This window comes from Gadus chalcogrammus, chromosome 13 (assembly GCF_026213295.1).
Source record: "Gadus chalcogrammus isolate NIFS_2021 chromosome 13, NIFS_Gcha_1.0, whole genome shotgun sequence".
Taxonomy (NCBI): domain Eukaryota; kingdom Metazoa; phylum Chordata; class Actinopteri; order Gadiformes; family Gadidae; genus Gadus; species Gadus chalcogrammus.
The window spans coordinates 18,924,078-18,946,009 of record NC_079424.1 but is presented as its reverse complement, the minus strand read 5'-3'; the positions used below and the strand labels follow the sequence as shown (position 1 = coordinate 18,946,009).

Here is a 21,932-nt window from a genome sequence, read left to right as displayed (position 1 = left end):
AAGACAGTTTATCATAAAAGGACCAGATATCAGCCTTTGTCTCGAGCCCCGATCCCAGGCCGGTGCTAAAACTAAATTAAATAAAAATAAATGTGAATGTTTTCCCTCTTTTTTGAAAGGAAGGCCACCATCTTCGAAAAACAACTGGCAAACTACTCCATCTTAATCCCAAACCATTGTAACCGATAATACTAAGATGCCACATGAAATGTATCCCCTTTATGGTTTGGTTTCTTTTTGCTTGTTAATCACCTAAAAATATCTACAGCAATTTGACAATATAGCAGGCAAGTTCCAGCGACATAGTTATTTTTTTTTCAGTAATAAAACAGACAGAGATCTGGCCAAACTAAATACACTGTGAGCTGTTACCCAACCCTTCTCTATCCACCAGGAAGCATATCTCTACGGGATTGTAAACAAATTACATTCTCTTTAAAACATAAATAAGTCAAAGTATTTTCAAACCTTTGAAGCAGGAACAAGGCAACATGCCAACAAACAAAGATAAAATCTCTCTACACATATACATATCATATAAATATATATATATACAGATTTATATATATATTTATATTGTCATTTATAGAATATATATTTCATAAATGCTATCATCATCATTATTTTTTTTATAGAAAGAATGGGTTCTACGTTTTCCAACAGGTACCAGACTATTGTGCAATTGGAGCCCTAAATCCTCGGCGGGCGTTTCGTCTCGTGGTTGACACGAAGCTGTCTGTGGCGGGGAACATTTACATGCCACACGGAGAAGAGGACGCAGGGCCAGACGTGCAGAGACGCTGTCCTAAAATGGCAGACCGCTGCAAGTCCAACCTCTTAACCAATCCACTCGTTTCGATAAAACAACCCCACCCCCCTTTTTTTTTTTGCAGAAAAAAACATGGGTAATGTACATTCATGCAAGAGCAATAATAATAATAATAATAATAATAATAATAATAATAAGGATAATAATAATAATAATTGTTGTAATCATAATAATGTTTTAAAATCTATTATTAAGAGAGTCAGTGTTTTTGGAGGATGGAGAGTACTTCAGGTTGGAGGTGGTAGTGGAAAGTCTATCCGTTTTTTTGTGTCATACACTCCTCTGGGATGTTTGACTCCTCCTCCTCCTCCTCTTCCTCCTCCTCCTACGCTGCCACTGGAGATAACATCCAGTCTCAAAGTTACGTCAGCAGCAAGCATATACACACACACACACACACAGGCATGCACGCACGCACAAGCACACACACAAACGCACACGCAAACACACACCACCATATCCACTCATGTACTTCTCCCAACAAAGTCATCGCGGCCCGTTTATCTGTTTGTGAATTTCTTGCACTTTTTCTAAATGATTGAATAGATGTAGCGTAGTCCGATCCCCTCTCCCCCCCACCCCCCACCCCTCCAGCTGTGAATGGGATGTCCCTCCAGTGAGACGGGTGGAGAGAAAGTCAAAAGCTCTGGCTTGCAGTGGGGGGGGGGGGGGGGGACTCAAAATGACAGCCATGAGCGTCTATTTTTCCCTTGTGAGGCTGAGAGATTAGAGCTGACTGTTAACGGGGTCGGGGGGGGGGGGTAGGGTTAGGGTTAGGAGGGGTGGAGGGGTCGGGTGGAGGGGTCAGGGTGGAGGGGTCAGGGTGGAGGGGTCAGGGTGGAGGGGTCAGGGTGGAGGGGTCGGGTGGAGGGGTCAGGGTGGAGGGGTCGGGGTGGAGGGGTCAGGGGGAGGGGTCAGGTGGAGGGGTCAGGGTGGAGGGGTCGGGTGGAGGGGTCAGGGTGGAGGGGTCGGGTGGAGGGGTCGGGGTGTGTGTGTTGGGAAGGTGGGCGGGGACGGGGGGTGGGATGGAGGATGGGGGCGGGGCTCTGGAGTAGGAGGCACCGCCACGCAAGCCAGTTTGGACACCAGGGGAGGGCCAGGTGGGTGTGAAAGGTGTGTGTGTCAGTGGGGGGGGGGGGGGCTGGAGGCGGGGCTAGAGGGAGAGGCTGGGCGTTAGAGGCTGGTCTCCAGGCTGTGCAGTGGACTGGCCGGGCTGGAGGACGATGCTGATTGGCTCTCGCTGACGGCGAGGTTGACGACGCCGTCGATGGCGTTGTTGTTCTTGTTGGGCGACGGCGGCGTGCTGCCGTACTTGAGGTGGTCCCGGGCGGACCCCAAGTCGGCGGTGTCGATGAGGGGCATGTGGGGCGTGGCGTCGTCTATCCTAAACTCGGGGTGCGTCATATAGTTGTGGATGGACGTGCGAGAGTCGGGTTTCTCCAAGCCTTCGTAGAGGGAGCTGCGGAACGCGTTCACCACACGGATCTGAGGCCGGCCGAGAGAGAGAGACAGAGAGAGAGAGAGAGAGAGAGAGAGAGAGAGAGAGAGAGAGAGAGAGAGAGAGAGAGAGAGAGAGAGAGAGAGAGAGAGAGAGAGAGAGAGGGAGAGGGAGAGAGAGAGAGAGAGAGAGAGAGAGAGAGAGAGAGAGAGAGAGAGAGAGAGAGAGAGGGGGGGAAGTGGAACGAAAAACAAGATTATTTTTTAGAGGTTTGAGATGCAACACAAAAATTTGAAGGACCCCTGGACTTTTGGAAGAGAGAGGAAGGAAGAGGGAGGGAGAGCATTGAGGGGAGCAAGACAGAGAGATCGATGGAGGATGAAAGAGAGAGAGAGAGAGAGAGAGAGAGAGAGAGAGAGAGAGAGAGAGAGAGAAAGAGAGAGAGAGAGAGAGAGAGAGAGAGAGAGAGAGACACACACACACAGAGTGACAGAGAGAGAGAGAGAGAGAGAGAGAGAGCTTTAGGGTCCTTGGAGGAGAGGTGGGTGGACAGATCAATGGAGTTGGGTGGCGGTGGGGAGAGAAGCAGCAAGGAGAGAAGGCACCTGGAGTTCTGCCTTCCAGAGATCTCTACAGTTTACCACTCACTTCATTAGCGTGCATCGAGGAATAAAAACAAAACAGTAAGAGTCACATTCAGGAAAATAAACACACGGTAAAGAAAATAAGGAGTCAAACATATTTTTCAAGGAAAAAAATACAGAAAATAAAAAGCAACACAAATGCCTGTTGTAAGTATACGCTTTCAGTCCAATGTGCGGTATACCTAGAAACAAGCCATGTTAATAAATAAAATGCCAATACAAAAGGAGATTAACACATGCAAGGTCAGGTGAGGTCAGTGATAACAGGAAGGAGGTCAGATCCTAGAGATCCAGCCAGCTGGTGCAGGGGCTCACAGCATAGGCACCAGAGCAGGGGTTCACACACACACACACACACACACACACACACACACACACACACACACACACACACACACACACACACACACACACACACACACACACACACACACACACACACACACACATACGTACATACTCAAGTATGTGCACAAACACACACACACACACACACACACAAACACACACACACACACACGCAAATAATATAATAAAAAGAGGGAGCACAGCTTGAGCCAAGAGGGCATGTGGTGATAGTCACAGGTAAAAGGTGTGTTGTGGCTGGGTGGAGTGTAACGCTGGATACACAGATGTGGCAGCACATCAAAAGAACGAACACGACACAACCCACAGACGATATGCATTACACAGCAGGTGAGACACGGGCTACACATAATGCACACTTAGTGTTTAGACGGGAGGTCACACATGGGGGGGTCACATGCAACAAGATCACAGCATGGTGTGTGGGGGATGTGGATGAGCTGCAGAGAACACACAGACCACGGAGACGAGACCTTGTGTGTGGCGGGAGGGGATGGTATTAATACAAAAAAGTTGTTGTATTGTCAGAGGTCTGACAATGGCAGAGAGCTCTGTACTTCATGCATATCCAAAATAAACACTCAAGTATAGGTCACGAAAGCCAGACCAGCCTCTTTAACAATGAGAAAATAGGAATTATCGGTGTACCTTGCTTTCAAAGTAAAGACATTTGTTAAATACTACATCTGCACTTTCAATGCATTAACCCAGACATAGCACAACCCTGACTCTTCCTTCCCATTTCCGAAAAACCAACCAAATTCTTAGCCGAGCTACAGCTGATTTATTAAACAATTATTCCGTTTCTTATTTCATATTTTCATTTCATTCACATTTTATTTTTAAATAAAATAAATTTGCACATTCTAGATCTGCATATAGTGGTGGACTCTTTTGTTAACATTGGATGGCATTGATTCAACATACCACTGAATATAACATCCAGAAACTCATCCATATTCTTCCACTTCGAATTAAAACATCATATTCAACATTCATCTCAACCTCAAATGGTCTTGCCTACCTAGCTAACGAAAACCCAACAGAAAGGCCCAATCCCATTTCGACCCCTTCCCCCTTCCCCTTCCCCCTTCCCCTTACCCCTTCAAAACAAGGGGGAGGGGGAAGGGGAAGGGGTAAGGGGTAGAAATGGGATTGGGCCAAAGTTGACCTACATCAAGGGACAATAACTAACGCTGTGACGTACACTTGAATGTTTACTTATTTTGTTGAGTGAGTCGGTTGGAATTAGTGGACACTGGTTGACACTAGGGAGGTGGGGGTGGAGTGAGTGGGGTTTGGGTGGGTGGGTGTCTGGGAGGATGGGTGGTTGGGAGGGGTTGTTGGAGGGAGACAAACTCACAACCTGAAATGTCACGCCGTGGGTATCACCCTTAGTCCTGCGCTCCTAGCACTCTGGGGAGACAAACACACATCGACCAATGAGAGGAGAGTACATCCGAGCATGGCTGATGAATTTGTTTTTTGAAATACAGTGTGGACCGCAGAAAAAAGACAAACAGGAAGAACATGAGAAAGCATAAAGCACAGACAAAAGAGGAAGACATGAGCCTTCAGGAATGCCAAACCCTTAAAATACGACTATTTACACTACCATTTGTGGACACACATCACACGGTTTAAAGACAAAATAAAACAAACTCAATTTTTGTTTATTATTATTTGTGTTTATTATTATCTATATTATCTGTATATTACTTAATAATAACTTAATAATCCTTCTTTCTAAATCATTATTTAATGTCCTAATATAGTTTGTAAATGGCACCAACTGACACAAGTTCAGCCAGTGTCAAGGCGACCACAGATGGTTCTTGGCCTGACCTTTGATTGCATCATCCTATTTATTTTTAGTCTAACCTTAACTTTAACCTTTTTTTTTGGTATTTAACCTGTATAAAGACTCTATTTTTGTACTCTTAAACCATAATGAGAGCCTCCGCTGGCTTCCTATCCAATCTTCTGCTAAACCTGATGAACCCATGGCTTACAAAACATCTGCACGCCTTTATTACTGTTTCCCACTTGTACAATCGACTCAATGAAGCGGACCTTTTGATCTCAAGAGCCTCTCCTATGGTGATATGATTGACACATCATCAGGTAGGGGCTCGGCGGCTTGCGCGGTGGACACTGCGGACATTGCCGATGGAACCCTGCCCAGTTGGCTGGCACTCCCACACCCTAGCCCCTGCTTCCCTCTCCTTCCCTACCCTGAGCAGACTCACACCAGCACTACCAGCGCTACTAGGGATGGCACCCCGTGAAGAGAATAGAGAGCAGAGAAGCAGACAGACAGGCTGACTCACGGCCAGTAGTGGGAGAAGGAGCGGTAGCAGCAGCAGCAGCAGCAGCAGCAGCAGCAACAGCGGTAGTAGTAGTAGTAGTAGTGGTAGTGTTTGTAGGAGAGGAAAGGGCATTGGACAAGGACACGTGACTAGGACTAGAAACATGGGTTACATCCTGGGTCTGGCTGGTGGTGGACGACTGGCGCCTCAGTGCGCCGGCCTGAGCCTGATAGGAGCAGCCGCTCTTGAAGGTGTTCACCACATCGATCTGTGTGAGACGGGGGGTCGGGGTGGGGGGTGGGGGAGCAGGGTAGAAGAACAAGACACATGGCGGCTCAACGAGATAGCAGTACATAGAGGGAAGGAGGGGGGCGGAGGGGGGGGGGGGGGGGGGGGGGGGCGGACCGAGTGAGACGGATGCGGACTGCTGTTTTTTAAATTATTTTTTTATTTGTGCAACACTGTGAACGTTTTAAAAAGTGTGTGTGAGGGGGGAGGAAGGCTGGTAGACTGAGCTGAGGCACTGGCAGGATATCACAGTGATATCGGTCCACAAAGGTTTGACAACCCCACAGGAGTGGGAGTCCGATTCAGCGCCGAGAGATGGGAGGGTCAGCACGAGGCTGTCGATGGGTTAACTGTGGGCTCCGAGGTGTGTGTTCCTAAGTTCGCTGAGCCCTGCGTCTCCTCTCTTCTTCTTTGGTCTTCTTGGTGACGACCTAGGTTCCCTCGAGGTCAAACAATTCCAACACTGTTACTCTCTGGTGCACACACAGTTCAGACAAGAAGGACCACAACTGGACCACAAAACATCTTAACAAACACAGTGCTTTACAAGGACATGCTATTTAACAAATGCAAGCAGAGACGGACAAAGAAGAACAACAACCTTGGATTTCCAGAGGATGTGATGCGTTTACTATATTGCTTTATAAGAGCTTGAAGCTGCACATTACCTGACTCAAACTTCTCCCTGGTAGGCATGGTTACGTTAAAACGACAGTGCTTCACATGCAACGCCTTAATCAAAGGAACAGCAGAATTTGTTCTTCAACAGAATTGGACGGAGTCCAACAATAAGAGCATTTTGCATGGCAAAATGTTTGATTGCCACAACTGGAGCCTCTTGTGAATCCTGCCTCTCTGATTGGCCGGCAGCTGAAGCTTAGGCCTGCCTCCTGCGGGGGCTTCCGGTGTCCTCACCTGTGTCTGAATGCGATTGAGCCCTCTGAACCAGAGGATCTGCCCTCTCCTCAGCTCCCTCTCCGCGTGGTCGATCTCCTCGTTGTCGTCGTTGACGTCGTCCTCCGGCAGCTCGTCCTTCTGGCTCAGCTGCCCCGCCCTCCGGAGAAACCGCAGCCCGCTATTGGGTATGGTGGATATCACCTGACGAGGCGGGAGGGGAGAGAGAGAGGGTTAATACCGGAAAAGTCTGGCTGATACATGTTTGATTCAGTTTATGATGCCAATATAATAGGAGGGTCAGGGGGTGAGAGAGAGAGAGAGAGAGAGAGAGAGAGAGAGAGAGAGAGAGAGAGAGAGAGAGAGAGAGAGAGAGAGAGAGAGAGAGAGAGAGAGAGAGAGAGAGAGAGAGAGAGAGAGAGAGAGAGAGAGCAAAAACTGGGATGGGATCAATTGTGAAAATAAAGTAATGCTAATGTTGGCTACATAGACAGAGACAGACAGACGGACGTACAGACAGAGAGATAAACAGACAGACCAGATGAGACGGACGGACAGACGGATCAAGCTATTGATTACCTGTCCCCAGAGCAGCTCTCCCATGCCCAGGAACACGCACCACATCCACTTCTCAATGTCCAGGGCCACACAGCTGAAAGGTTTACCTCCCAGCTGCACGATGAGAACCTGTAGACACCAAGCACACGCATGGTCGGCCTGGGGTCAATCTGCATCAACCACTACGTTCTGTTCTGCTCTGACTAATTCATTAAAGGTGACATTTCATACCCCCAGATGTGAGTGTGATTAGCCATTACAAGCCGTTTTGAAAATCTGCCTCTTCTGACATCCCAAGTGTGCGTGTCCCCCTAGATGTGTGCTGAATAGATCAGTCTACCAGCCTACCCTGTGGACTGCAAACGTTGCTCATCTATCGGTCATACATCTGGGTCGACACGCCCATTACGGCTAATCACACTCGCACCTGGTAGTAGAATATGTCACCTTTGAATAAATGATTGTCCACACTAATGGAAGTGAAGAACATGAACCTCAACTGATATGCTAGACAAAACTAAAGTAAGCACATCAAAATCTCGATGCTGCATTACCATACAGGATACAGTATTGCAGTATTTACAGAACTGCAATCATATGGGGACTCAAATATTGATTGACATCTCGTCCCTACCTGTAGCACGATGGTGCCGAACACGATGGTACAGAAGATGGGGTTTCTGAAGATGCCCTCGAACACGTTGCGCTCTCCGTGGATCTTGCGGGCGTTGATCTCGTTGAAGATCTGCATCATGACGAAGGCGTTGAAGATGATGGTGTAGTGCTCGGACGGCGGCGAGTGCAGGGGGGCACCGCGCCCGCTGTCAATGTCGAAGATCTTCTCGCCTGCCGGTGCGGGGACAAATTTATTAGGTGGATCCCTTCGACCCCCCCGAGTTCACCCCCAATCCACCAATATACTCCTATTCTATTTTTACTATTTCTATGAGTGTGTCTTGAGTTCATATCTTCATATCTTGAATACTAAAAACTTTAACATAAGATTGGAGCTCCTGCAGAGTTTTGTTCTAAGTAGCTTAGCAGCTTTTTCTATTTTAAACGGTTATAAAAACGGAATGAATAATGATGGCCTCTCGTATTTTAAAAGGAGTATCCAGGACTCAGGACTGAGGCGGCACAGTTGATGACAGGACGTACCGGCGAACAACAGGGTGAAGATGATGATGAGCTGGTAGACGGCGTGGCCCAGGATGTTCTTGGTCATGGTGCTGGAGATGAGGGGCTTGTTGCGTCCGTAGGGCCTCCTCTTCAGCAGGCTCTCCGTGGGCGGCTCGGTGGCCAGGGCCAGCGAGGCGAAGGTGTCCATGATGAGGTTCACCCACAGCATCTGCACCGCCTTCAGCGGGGAGTCCTGGGGACCCAAGCAACATGCCAACCGCTGTGAGATAAACCGTAGACTGTGAACACTTTGTGAACACATTGGTTAATACACAACAGTTTTTATGGTGTCGATTTGCCTTCTGCGGGACGTTGTTTGAGTTTTTTGGTGATCAGCAAGGGAAATTATCCATATTTGGTAGGGGGGACTTACATGCAGAATAAAGACCAGTAATTACCTTGAAGGACATAAAGGTCATCATAACGCTCTCTCCTGGCTTCAATTACCAACCAAAACATTTTCTTAAAAAACACTTCACCTGAAGGCGACCGCCACGATTCTAAACATCAGCAACATAGTACTATGGTCTTTGTGGTCAGACATTTTGTAAAGTACTCGTATGCCGATTGAAGCACACGAGCACACACACAACAAACAGGAAAACAAACACTCAAACAAACAAACGCACACATACCTGTGTAACGCAGGCGCCAGTGAATGCCACAATGACAGCGACAACGTTGACTGTGAGCTGGAACTGCAGGAACTTGGAGATGCTGTCGTAGACGTTCCTCCCCCACATCACCGCCTTCACGATGCTGCTGAAGTTGTCGTCGGTGAGGATGATGTCCGACGCCTCCTTGGCCACGTCTGTCCCTGCGATACCCTGGACCACAACGCACACATGTCAGGGTTTGTGGCTATTTTTCCCCGATTTGGTTGCAAAAACACACACGCACACACACACACGTGCGTGCATACAGACACACATACCCAGACACAAACAAACACACACAAACACACACACACACACACACACACACACACACACATGTACATACACACGCACAAACACGTACATACACACACACACACACAAGTATGCATACACACATACACAGAAAAACACACGCACACCATCTCTCGTTCTCTCACACACACACACACACACACACACACACACACACACACACACACACACATACACACACACACACACCCACCCTCTCACACATAAACACACATACACACATTCACACATACACACACAAAAGCCTACACACAAACAAACACCCACGGGATGCATTGGAGCAGCGCCCGGAGGCAAGAGCCATACCTTGTAAATAATGAAATGCTGTCTAACAATACTCTGATCCAGAAACCATAGTCCAGGGAAATGATAGCAGCAGGAGCCTCTAGGGGGAGCTCCTGGTCTGCCTCGGTGACAGAAACTACCCTCACACGTACAATACAGGTTGCATAAGAAGGAGAGACAGACAGAGGCCTTCCTACCATGGCGAAGCCGACATCAGCCTTCTTCAGGGCAGGCCCGTCATTCGTCCCGTCTCCTGTCACCGCCACCACCTGTCTCTGCGCCACCATGGTGCTGTCAATGATGCCTGCCCCCGAGGAGCAGCCCCCCCCCACACACACACACACACAGACACACACACACACAGACGCACGCACGCACGCACACACGCACGCACGCACGCACGCACGCACACACACGCTCGCACACGCACACACAGACACGCACACACGCACACGCACATACGCGCGCGCATACATGCACGCACATAGAGACTCACACAGGCAGGCACACACATCAACACACACACACACAAACACAGATAAACACAGTCACACAGACACACACACACACAAACATACACACACAAACACAGACACACATGGACACACAATTCATTAGCATAAGCACCAACTGCCTACATAATATTTCATCATTTTGTGTGTGTGGGTATGGGTGCGTGTGTCTTTGTATGTAGTGTACTTGTGCATGTGTACCTTTTATTCTCTTTTGAAAAATGAACCTCAAGTACGAGTAGCACTCTTACCTTTGACCAGAGTGTGTTTGTCCGTCGGGGAAGACCTGGCCAGGACCCTGAGTTTAGGCCAAACCTTATCCATACGCTCCTGCTCCACCTGAGAACACACACACACAGCTTAACATATCTCCATGCTTCAGCAGATATGGCCTTCCATACCATCTCAAAGCTCACACACCCACAAACAAACACACACACGGATCCAGGCGGTTCCCCCACCTCTCCCTTCTCGTTGCGGATGCGCCGGTTGAACTCCTTGCCGTCGATGCACAGGAAGTCCTCCCCCGGGTGGATGATGCCACACTTGATGGCGATGGCCCTGGCCGTGTTGATGTTGTCCCCGGTCACCATGCGCACTGTGATGCCCGCGTGCTGGCACTTCATGATGGCGTCAGGCACCTGGGGTCAAGACAATACAGAGCAAAGACTTAAACAGAGCCTCAGCAACATTTGTGTGGTGTCATGTTTTTTAATTCAAACTTTTATTGTGAAAATCATCGAGCAGAGTTATGCAAATATGAACTATTTCGATTTCTTCGTGCTTTGATTCCCGATGGCCTGGTATTTCCATCACCCTTTGCTGTTTATTTGGTTTCAGTACTGCAGTATCGGCCCCATTTGAGTTCCACCTGGTATGATTAGACGACGTCTGCCATTGGCTGTTCGTCCCTTTAAAAGACTGTTCTTTCTGGTCTTTTTTTGTTGACCTGGTAAATGGGTTTGATCTTGACATGTTGTTCCTGGCAAAAATGTTCTCAGGGCAAATCAGGACGGCAGGGGCTTTATCTTCATAGTATATGTTCCCTGCTCCACTTTGGACAGGCACCTTGCCTTATTATGTGCAACATCATGTTTTACTCATTCATGCAACAAAATGAAGCAATCAACACAAAAAAAGTCATTTAATATAGTATTTTGACATGATATATTTGAAATTTAATTACACATAACAAAAAAAGTATTGATTAATAAAAACTCTAAAGCAGCATTCATTTTCATCTCAACCTTTTTTTCTAGCCATCCCGAGGATGGATATGAACGGTTAAAAAGCAGACTATCTGGTCCTTAGAATGTAATTATGCAATGGAAAGACGTGGCATGATGCTGTGGGGGCAGAAGCATTGATTCAGGAGTTCTGTCGAAGGCCAATGTAGGCGGTGAATGCTCTTCCCACACACACACGCACACAGACAGGCATACAAAGACACACACACAATCACACATGTACACAGAAACACACGTACACACAAGAGTAAACAAATGGCCCATGCAATGCGTACACACTCATTATAATGAAAGCGAAAGCAAGCCCCTCACATATTGTGTGTGCCTAACGGGGAGTGTTACATAGTGAAATCCATACGGTCAGTCGGCTCAATGGATATTGGATCTTTAATGAGCAATGAAGGTAAACAAACCGAAACAGATAGGCCGTAACTCCCCCATCATCTGTTTACCATTCTTCTTCAATAATTCAGCAGGGAGTTATTAGTAATGTATGTGTGTTTGTTTTACTCACTGCTGTTGTTATTCACCATGCAACACTTTGATATCTATCTTCTGTAACTGTTGCCTTAGGCATTCTCTTTTTTGAGTTTCAAATCTTTCCATGTTTGAAAATTGAGGACATTCTCGGTATAGATGAAGGTGTTGAACACCATATGAAAAGTACCTGAATCTCAGGGGATGTATTCAACTGGTTATAACCACAAAATTGTTATCAATTATTCCCTAAATGTTTCAACAGTAATGCAATAGAATCAGGGCATTTCCAATATTAAAAGCTCCGCTAGTTCGAGATTTAGATGAAAGTAAATGTTGTGCGACCACATAGATAGGCCTATTTCCTTTTAGCACCTAGTGAAGTGGGTGTATCATTAGATTATACTTTATAATGTTTCTCTCTGCGGCAGTTTACAGTTTAATACACTACATCTTATTTACCACAATTTCCTTGTTTTCATTGCCCTGGCCAACTTCACTCTCTCCCATCGCCCTTGTCTATTCCTCAGACATATAATACACCTTGTTCGCTGCCTGCTATGCAGGGGGTGGCTATCCGAGGCAGTGGTTTTGGCTGAGGCTGAACAGGAAAGGAGAGACACATAGCAGCAGCCATGACTTCAGTCACAACCCACTAGACTGGGCGCTCGCGTCAAGAGAGAGCGAGAGAGAGAGAGAGAGAGAGAGAGAGAGAGAGAGAGAGAGAGAGAGAGAGCGAGAGAGCGAGAGACTCCAGACAACCTGCCTGTGTTGCCTATGAGAGGAAGTGCTCCTCTCTGAACTTGCAGCGGTCATTATTCAGAGGCTGAATAGAAGGAGCCCTGTGGACAGAGCCAGATAATTAGCATATCCATCCACTCTGCACTCTCACTGACCTCCCTAGTTTAGGTTTCTCTGTATACCAGGCCTGTGTACCGGCCAATCTGTGTTAGGAGGCTACCTGTCTGTGTGTGGAGATAACCTGTCTATCTGTGTCTGGAGGCTACCTGTCTATCTGTGTGTGGAGATAACCTGTCTATCTGTGTATGGACTCTACCTGTCTATCTGTGTGTAGAGGCTACCTGTCTATCTGTGGAGGCTACCTGTCTATCTGTGTGTGGAGGCTACCTGTCTATCTGTGTGTAGAGGCAAGAGGCTACCTGTCTATCTGTGTGTGGAGATAACCTGTCTATCTGTGTGTAGAGGCAAGAGGCTACCTGTCTATCTGTGTGTGGAGATAACCTGTCTATCTGTGTGTAGAGGCAAGAGGCTACCTGTCTATCTGTGTGTGGAGGCTACCTGTCTATCTGTGTGTGGAGGCTACCTGTCTATCTGTGTGTGGAGGCTACCTGTCTATCTGTGTGTGGAGGCTACCTGTCTATCTGTGTGTGGAGGCTACCTGTCTATCTGTGTGTGGAGGCTACCTGTCTATCTGTGTGTGGAGGCTACCTGTCTATCTGTTTGTGGAGATAACCTGTCCATCTGTGTATTGAGACAATTTGTCAATCTGTGTGTGGGGTGACCTGTCTATCTATTTATTGAGATTACCTGTGGACCTGCATGTGTGTGTGTGTGTTTCTGTGTGTTTGCAAGCGGAGAGAGCGTGAGGAGCCTCATTAAAAATACAGGAAGGCCTTCTACAGGTGAAAGGTGGGGGAAGAGCAGGTTAACCGGAAAGAAAAACCGAAGGCTCGGGTTCCTCCTCTTCCGATCTGGTTTCACATTCTCTTTTCACTGTACCGCCAGCGCTACTTTCTACCCCTCAGACCGTTTTATTGATGCGCTAAGCGTTTCCCCGTGTGATCCTTTGTTTCGGTCTAATATCACCGCAAGGACCAATTCTTGTGCATTAAGATTGTTAATATTTAATCTCTAATCTTTATTTCCCTTCCTTTATGCTTTGGACCTCATCCCCTCTCCTTACTCTCCTCCGGAGTGTCTTTGTCCCATTCCTGTGTCGTGAGGTGGTTGCTAAAGGGACATCTAGTTCTGGAGGATGAAATGAGTGGCTAATAAACAGACAGGTTAACCAGCCAGAGTGACCTTCCAGACGGAGGAAAAGTTGGCCCACTGTAGCTCATCTGCCATTACTAGTAAGTGGTTTCTCAAGTGAGTTGATCAAATATTTTGACATTTCTAGAGAAGAACGTCACACTCGGTTATTATCTGAAATGAGAGAGTGCGTCATATGCGATTGATGAAAACACTGCGGTCTGCGACATCAACTCAGTCTTCCATATAAACATCACAGAGAAACTTCGTCATTAGTCCTATGGAGCAACAGAGAACCCATGACATCACCGCTGCAACTTAACGAACCTGCTGGCAAAAACAGAGCTGATGTTGCCCTTTAAGCAGCAGTTCTCTCTATCAATATTTTATTAATGCACAACACTTTATTTATTTATTTGTACCAAAAATAAAAATAACAAATAAAAATGTGTGAACCAAAAATTTGGACTGAAAATGATCAGTACACTATTAGGTTGCAGCCTCAAAATATTTAAATATTCTATTGTTTATCAATGTGAGACTAGGGGATGGTTTATATCAAGCATGCGCAGGAACATCAATGTTTTTCAGCTGGTTTTATTTGATTATTCTCGTCTTACTTTGACCTCTTTCTCTTACGCATGCAGGTTTCTAGTTTGTATGCAAGTCGTGCAATCGAGAGAAATCTGAAAGAAAGAGACCGAAGACGCCAGAAAGAAAAGAGGAGGGGGACGGGGGGGGGGAGAGGAAACAGGGGAGACCGGGTAGAAAAGGGGGGGACCGGTATGACAGGGGAAGGACAGGAACAGGGTGACTCGGGGGAGACTGGAAACGGAAGAAGGGAAGAAGTTGAATAATGCAGTAGTTAGTTAGAGGGCCGGCTTCATGTGAAGTGTGAGCAGAGTTGTCATGAAAAGTTGACTTCTCTGACGACGTATACCCCCCCCCCCAATCCCCCCTTCCCCCCAAGGCCCCGCCCACACTCCATCCGACCCCCGTCCGGCCCCTTTCTGGGACACCCCGTCTATCAGTCCGGCAGTGGTAAGGCGTGTAAGATGCCCACACTCTGTGTTTAGGGCTCATATTTAGTGTCATTTGGAGTTGTGTTTGTGGAAATAAACCTGTCCTCCGATGCTGCCAAAAACCCACAGAGCGCTCCACTGGTGTATCGATCCTGTGCTTTGGATGTTTTTGACATAAAGGACTTGTCATGGCTTGTTATAAAACTATATTTGTATTTGTTTGTGTTGTTTTGCACAATGACTCAAGTTTTTGCGCCTGAAGGAAATATATCATGTGGTTGAAGATGTCATTGATTGTTATTGTGAACCTTCAACCTATCTTTGTATAGGCAAATAAAATTAGGCATTGAAAATAAATGAATTGTTTTAAAATGCTTGATAATTAGTACAATTATACTGTCAGTTGCACTGCCCACCACCTCCATTATAACATATTAATGGATTACTAACATCATTTACCAAAAATAAAAATATATCAATAAAAATACATTTATTTTCAAATTATTTCAATATGCAATCAACCAAATTCATATATATTCCAGCTATTATGCCTATGTGTACTAATGTGTTGCTGATTTGCAATATATCCTATATATACCATATACAGTATATGGTTATCCAAGTGGTTTAGTTAACATGTTCCTACCTCTGGTAAACAATTTAATGTGACTTGTATATGTTTCTACAGCTGGTATGCAATGGAATTAGACTTAATTTATTATATAAATATTTTCTTTGTCGCTTTGCTTGGCAAGAGCAACAAATTAATACATCTTTTTTGAGTTATTTCATCTATTGGCTGGAGTCTCCTGAACGATGTGAGGCTGTGCCCACATGTGAAAATCCCTTAACCCGCCAAGGCCAAAGGGCCAAGGCTAACATGTAAACTTATGAGTGGTCTCATCAGGCTTACATGTTCCTACCTCTTATTGGCTAACATGTTCCTACCTCTTATGGGCGGTCACACAAGGCTAACATGTTCCTACCTCTTATGGGCGGTCACACAAGGCTAACATGTTCCTACCTCTTAAGGGTGGTCACACAAGGCTAACATGTTCCTACCTCTTATGGGCGGTCACACAAGGCCAACATGTTCCTACCTCTTATGGGCGGTCACACAAGGCTAACATGTTCCTACCTCTTATGGGCGGTCACACAAGGCCAACATGTTCCTACCTCTTATGGGCGGTCACACAAGGCTAACATGTTCCTACCTCTTATGGGCGGTCACACAAGGCTAACATGTTCCTACCTCTTATGAGAGGTCTCATCAGGCTAACATTGTCCTACCTCTTATGGGTGGTCTCATCAGGCTAAAATGTTCCTACCTCTTATGGGCGGTCTCATCAGGCTTACATGTTCCTACCTCTTATTGGCTAACATGTTCCTACCTCTTATGGGCGGTCACACAAGGCTAACATGTTCCTACCTCTTATGGGCGGTCACACAAGGCTAACATGTTCCTACCTCTTAAGGGTGGTCACACAAGGCTAACATGTTCCTACCTCTTATGGGCGGTCACACAAGGCTAACATGTTCCTACCTCTTATGGGCGGTCACACAAGGCCAACATGTTCCTACCTCTTATGGGCGGTCACACAAGGCTAACATGTTCCTACCTCTTATGGGCGGTCACACAAGGCCAACATGTTCCTACCTCTTATGGGCGGTCACACAAGGCTAACATGTTCCTACCTCTTATGGGCGGTCACACAAGGCTAACATGTTCCTACCTCTTATGAGAGGTCTCATCAGGCTAACATTGTCCTACCTCTTATGGGTGGTCTCATCAGGCTAAAATGTTCCTACCTCTTATGGGCGGTCTCATCAGGCTAACATGTTCCTACCTCTTATGGGAGGTCACACAAGGCTAACATGTTCCTACCTCTTATGAGCGGTCTCACAAGGCTAACATGTTCCTACCTCTTATGGGAGGTCTCATCAGGCTAACATGTTCCTATCTCTTATGAGCGGTCTCATCAGGCTAACATGTTCCTACCTCTTATGGGAGGTCTCATCAGGCTAACATGATCCTACCTCTTATGAGCGGTCTCATCAGGCTAACATGTTCCTACCTCTTATGAGCGGTCTCACCAGGCTAACATGTTATCACCAGGCTAACGTGACCTACCTCTGGCCGGACGGGATCCTCTATCCCCACCACGCTGACGGCGATGAGGTCATTGAGGATGAGGTCCTCCTCGTCCCACAGGGGCTCCGGCGAGGCGGGGAAGTCCCGGTACGCCACGCAGATGGTCCTCAGGCCCTCACACGCCATGGGCTCGATCACCTTCTTCACCATCTCGTCGCGGTCCCGCGGCCGAAAGACGCGCGGCTCGCCCACCTCGTTCAGGATGCGGTTACACCTGGCGCAGGGCGGAGCACGCACTCAGATCAACACATGTTTCACACAAAGTATCACACTCACCCGGTTTCGATATGTTTCCATATCTGATTTATTAGTTATGTCGATTACTATGTATTCAGTTGATCTACATACATAGAGACTATTTAATATCTACACGTTAAATATTAATACAAATATAAAAATATATTAAAAAAAGGTCATAGGCAATGAAGATACTCCCCTTTTTATTTTTCTACATGGAATCATCTGAGTTATACTGGGGTGACTTTAGGTATGGTATTACGTTAGGGTATGGGTAAGGGTTTCTAATAATAAGAGTAACAATAACAATGGTACATTTAACCTAATGAATATGAGGACCAACAGTGACCACTCACTTCTTGAGCATGATCTCCGACGCCCCCTTGCTGTACATGCGGTAGCTGCCGTCGGGCTGCTTCACCACGGTGCTCATGGACTTCCTGGACGAGTTGAAGGTGTAAACCTTGTACAGCAGCTCCTCGGGCATCTGCTTCCTGATTGGCTGGTAGTCCCGCTTCAGGTCCAGGACCAATCCAAGCAGGCCACACTCTGTCTTGTTGCCCACCTGCTTTGGAAGACCCCCCTCTATGTCCGGAGGCTGTGGGAGGAGGGGGTGGGGGAGGGAGAGAGATGAGAGGGATAAGGGACAGTGTAGGAGAGGACAGAGGCGGGTAAAGAGAGAGAGAGAAAACTGATTTTCGTTTTTGTTGAGTATGGCTTGTTTAGTTTTTTCTTACTCTTATTTCCTGGTTAGTTATTCAATTGTAGCTTTTTCAAGTAAAAGGTCATTTAATGTACAATTGCATTCAAGGCCAAACACCATGCTTGAACTGTGCTATTCTATTGCCAGTGTTTGGCGTTCTGCAGTAGGACAGAAATAGCAGGCAGAGATAATTAAGCAGCTAGCAGGTGAAGGGGTGACTGTGTGTGGGAAGTCGGAGGATGAAATGGATTGAAGACATTTCACTGTTCTTTTTGTATTGTCAAGGAAATCCACTTAAGTATTTTTTGACATTTCATTAGATGAAAAACATGTAGCCACCTCCTTCTAATGTTTCATAAGTATGAAATATGTGTTGCTTCACGATGTATATTCTTAAAAAGAAAAAGAATTGCCAGATTTCAGAAGGGAAACAATCCTGTTTCTAGTTGATTTCATTATGTTGAGGTTGCTGTAGCCTGTTCATTATGCATGCTATGGTTTTGTATATAATGCAGTATTTTTGTTTCTGTGTGCCTCATGTTATTCATCAAACTTGGTGCGATGGTGCGATGTTTGTATGTGCATGTGCCACATATGCAAGTGTGAATGTGCACCAGTCTGCATGTGACCAGATAGTGGTAAATCACCCAGCGTTGCCATGGTGATACTTTGCTGGGGTGGCAAAGAGAGTGAGAGAGGATTTTCTTTGTTGTTTGGTCTTCCTCTCTCTGTCTCTCTCTCCATCTCTCACTCTCTCTCGATCTCTCACCCTCTCTCGCTATCTATCTCTCTCTCCTTCCTTCTCTTTCTCTGTATCTCTCTCTGTCTCTTCCCTTAGCTCTCTGTCACTCCCCTTCTCTCTTTATTAATACATATGTTTTCATAGTCATCATTTTGTGTTTTATAAATAATTTATCTTTCCTTGCCTTTATCCCCCTTTCCGATCAATAAGCTATTCTCCATTTATATTCCACACACCTATTCGCTGACTCTCATACGAACGTTTGACATTTCAGTAAAATAAGAGGCTATTAGCAACCATCAAGAAAACCCTTCTTGGTTCCTTGGGAATCTAACAATCTCCTATCCTCAAGCCTATCCTCATTATAACCACATAATAGTGGATTGTGTAAAGATAATTATGAGTAATAACTTTAGCTTGTTATTATTATTATGAATAATGAGAATTACATAACTGAAAGGATGTAATGGGAAGAATTGTGTAATTACCGTCTTTAAGCCATTGAGCTGATCTATATCCACATTGACTAACCCTCAAGAAGAATATCCCCTTAGCCTTACAGCATTCATATTTTTACATTTTGTATGTTCTTCAGTGAACAAGCCTTGTTATACATGATATGCAGCGATGTGGCAGCAACCCACAGACAGACAGCATAGCACGCAAACTGGCAGTGTCACACACACACACACACACACACACACACACACACACACACACACACACACACACACACACACACACACACACACATAGGCCTTGGCATGAAAAGACGACAGCTCTGCCTGACATTTAACAAGGAAAACTTGTAAATTAGCATTTTCATCTAAATATATCGCTTACGACAATCTGAAGGTTAAATGAATGTGTGGTAAAATAAGAACTATTAAATTCCTAAAAGTGTGCGGATTAGCCCAAAATGGAAGGGCGAGAAACGTAAGAATGAATGAATAATTTAATAATATTTACCATTTACCCACAAATATGCAACCTATTTATGAATTTATACATTTCCTGCCACAAATTACATATGTTTCACTTTGGTTGCACATAGAATCCAAGCAAGACAAAGCATAAAACACTGGTCCATGTATCCAAGAAATTAGACATAATTGGCCTTCAGCTGTGCGTCACAGATACAGATTTACCAAAAAATAAATATTAAAATGATCTTGTTTTAGTGAATCCAATGTATCCCCATTCTTTACTAAATGATAATTACAGTAATTAAAAAGAAAATCTGCTGTTAATTAAGTAGGCAATGAGGCTGACAATATAGTCAGCATGGTTTGTTATTTGGCACTGAAAAGTATATAGATAAACTGATCAACATGATAGAAACACAAAGATTTGAGAGTTATACCACTTCTAGTTATGAAGAACTAGAATGAATTTTCCCCAAAGTCAACCCCCCCCCCAACTTAGAGAATGTAGCTACAATAATAATGATGAAAATATTCATAAAACTTTATTATTTATATTCTGCGTTTTCGTATCCTCCTTATTAATCACTAGGATTCAATTCTTTAAGAGGAGTAGTAGACTGGTTGTCAGAATAAGGGATTAAAAAACTGGACACACAGAACACAGAACCAGGCAATCATTCCACAAGGTAGAATATTAAATAGAAAATATTAGACATTTAACGAGTGACATGCTAGACTAAATGAAGACATCTCCTTAGCTGTGCAATCACATTTAATTCATAATCAGAAACACGCCAATAAAAGACACAATAATTACCAAGGCATGAAAGAAATGTGTGATGAAGGGAATTAAGACTCCCACAGAACAAGCAAGAGTAGATACAAAGATTAAATGAAGACTGAACACAAACGAAGGCTTTTTAAACTGCCAGAGTGCCCATGAGGTCAGCTTTGAAGTGGTTTTCTACGAGCTAGCATGCGGCCCAGACTGTGAAGCGAGGCCCAGTTGGCTTGGCACGGGCCGGCCATACAGAGAGTGGTTGTGCCGCTGGTGACCAGGTGTCCTCTCCCTGGGGCTTGGGTGCTCCTACCGGGGAGGCCATATGCCAAAGGCAGGGCTGGCAAGCCCACTTCCTCCCGCCCCTGCGTCTCTCCTTAATCCATCCCTTCCTGGAATCTCTATTCACTTCTTTATACCCCCATACCCTCCTCGTCCAACTCACTCTCTCCAGGGTCTATACTATAGGCTGCTTCTCTTTCTCCTTATCTTGGTCTTTCCCCCGTGTGCTCTTTTCCTTCCTAAAGACCCTGGACCTCATTTACCATATTCTAATATCTGCACAGTTCATCCCTTTTTTGTCACTTTCGCTCCCTTCCATTTCCCTTGCTCTCAGACTCTTTTCTTATTTCTCATTTCCTCCTGATCCCTTGCCCAGTGTCCCTCCACCCCCCCCCCCCCTCCTCCTCCTTCTCTTCCTCCCCCCCACCTCCTCCTCCTCCTCCAACTCCTCCACCCTTCTCTATCCATCTCTGCATGGGGGGTGAGGGGTGTGCTCCACATGGCTAGCGCCTGGAGGCTGGCTGCAGGACAATAATATGGTGAGGAGACTTGTCACGCAGGCATGCTTCCTCTCACTTCTTCATCTTTCTTGTTTTCTGTTTTCCCTCTTCCAGCTTGTATTCTCGCTATTTTCTAGGGCCCTTTTCTTCCTTGAATCCCTCTACTGGCCCCTTCCCCTTCATTTATTCTCTCTTGTATTTTCTCTCTCTCTCTCTCTTTCATCTTTTACTCCCCTTTGTCCGTTAATCCCTGATCCTGTTTGTCTTATATTTCACAGACTTCAATATGGCCTTCTCATAGTTGCCTGAACAAGTCCATCAAAGAGATGCATGCATCAATGGATCCAAGGACGCAATTTAAGTTATTTAGCCTCCATAAGCTGTTGCTACTGCCAAAAGGGATGCTGCTCTCATGGCTGCACATATTTTCCTTTATATTCCAAGGCCTACATTATTACACACACACACACACACACACACACACACACACACACACACACACACTATTACAATACACACACATACACACACATACATGTAGACACACAAATTAACTCACACACACACAAATACGCACATAGAGTATACACACAAACAAACA

General features: G+C 45.8%; 1 protein-coding gene across 1 annotated transcript in view; it reads right to left on the bottom strand.

Annotated features, from left to right (window-relative positions):
- Positions 1–2,002: 2,002 nt before the first annotated feature.
- The window catches only part of atp2b2 (ATPase plasma membrane Ca2+ transporting 2), a 61,825-nt gene continuing 41,895 nt past the window's right edge, over positions 2,003–21,932 (bottom strand). The window contains exons 11-21 of the mRNA XM_056606423.1: positions 17,757–17,998; positions 17,143–17,377; positions 10,735–10,914; positions 10,525–10,612; positions 9,959–10,065; positions 9,141–9,332; positions 8,485–8,698; positions 7,961–8,172; positions 7,348–7,455; positions 6,790–6,972; positions 2,003–2,314 (exon numbers count right to left, since the gene is read on the bottom strand). Of these exons, the coding sequence (XP_056462398.1) occupies positions 2,003–2,314; positions 6,790–6,972; positions 7,348–7,455; positions 7,961–8,172; positions 8,485–8,698; positions 9,141–9,332; positions 9,959–10,065; positions 10,525–10,612; positions 10,735–10,914; positions 17,143–17,377; positions 17,757–17,998 (2,073 nt within the window). The remainder of the gene's footprint in view (positions 2,315–6,789; positions 6,973–7,347; positions 7,456–7,960; positions 8,173–8,484; positions 8,699–9,140; positions 9,333–9,958; positions 10,066–10,524; positions 10,613–10,734; positions 10,915–17,142; positions 17,378–17,756; positions 17,999–21,932) is intronic.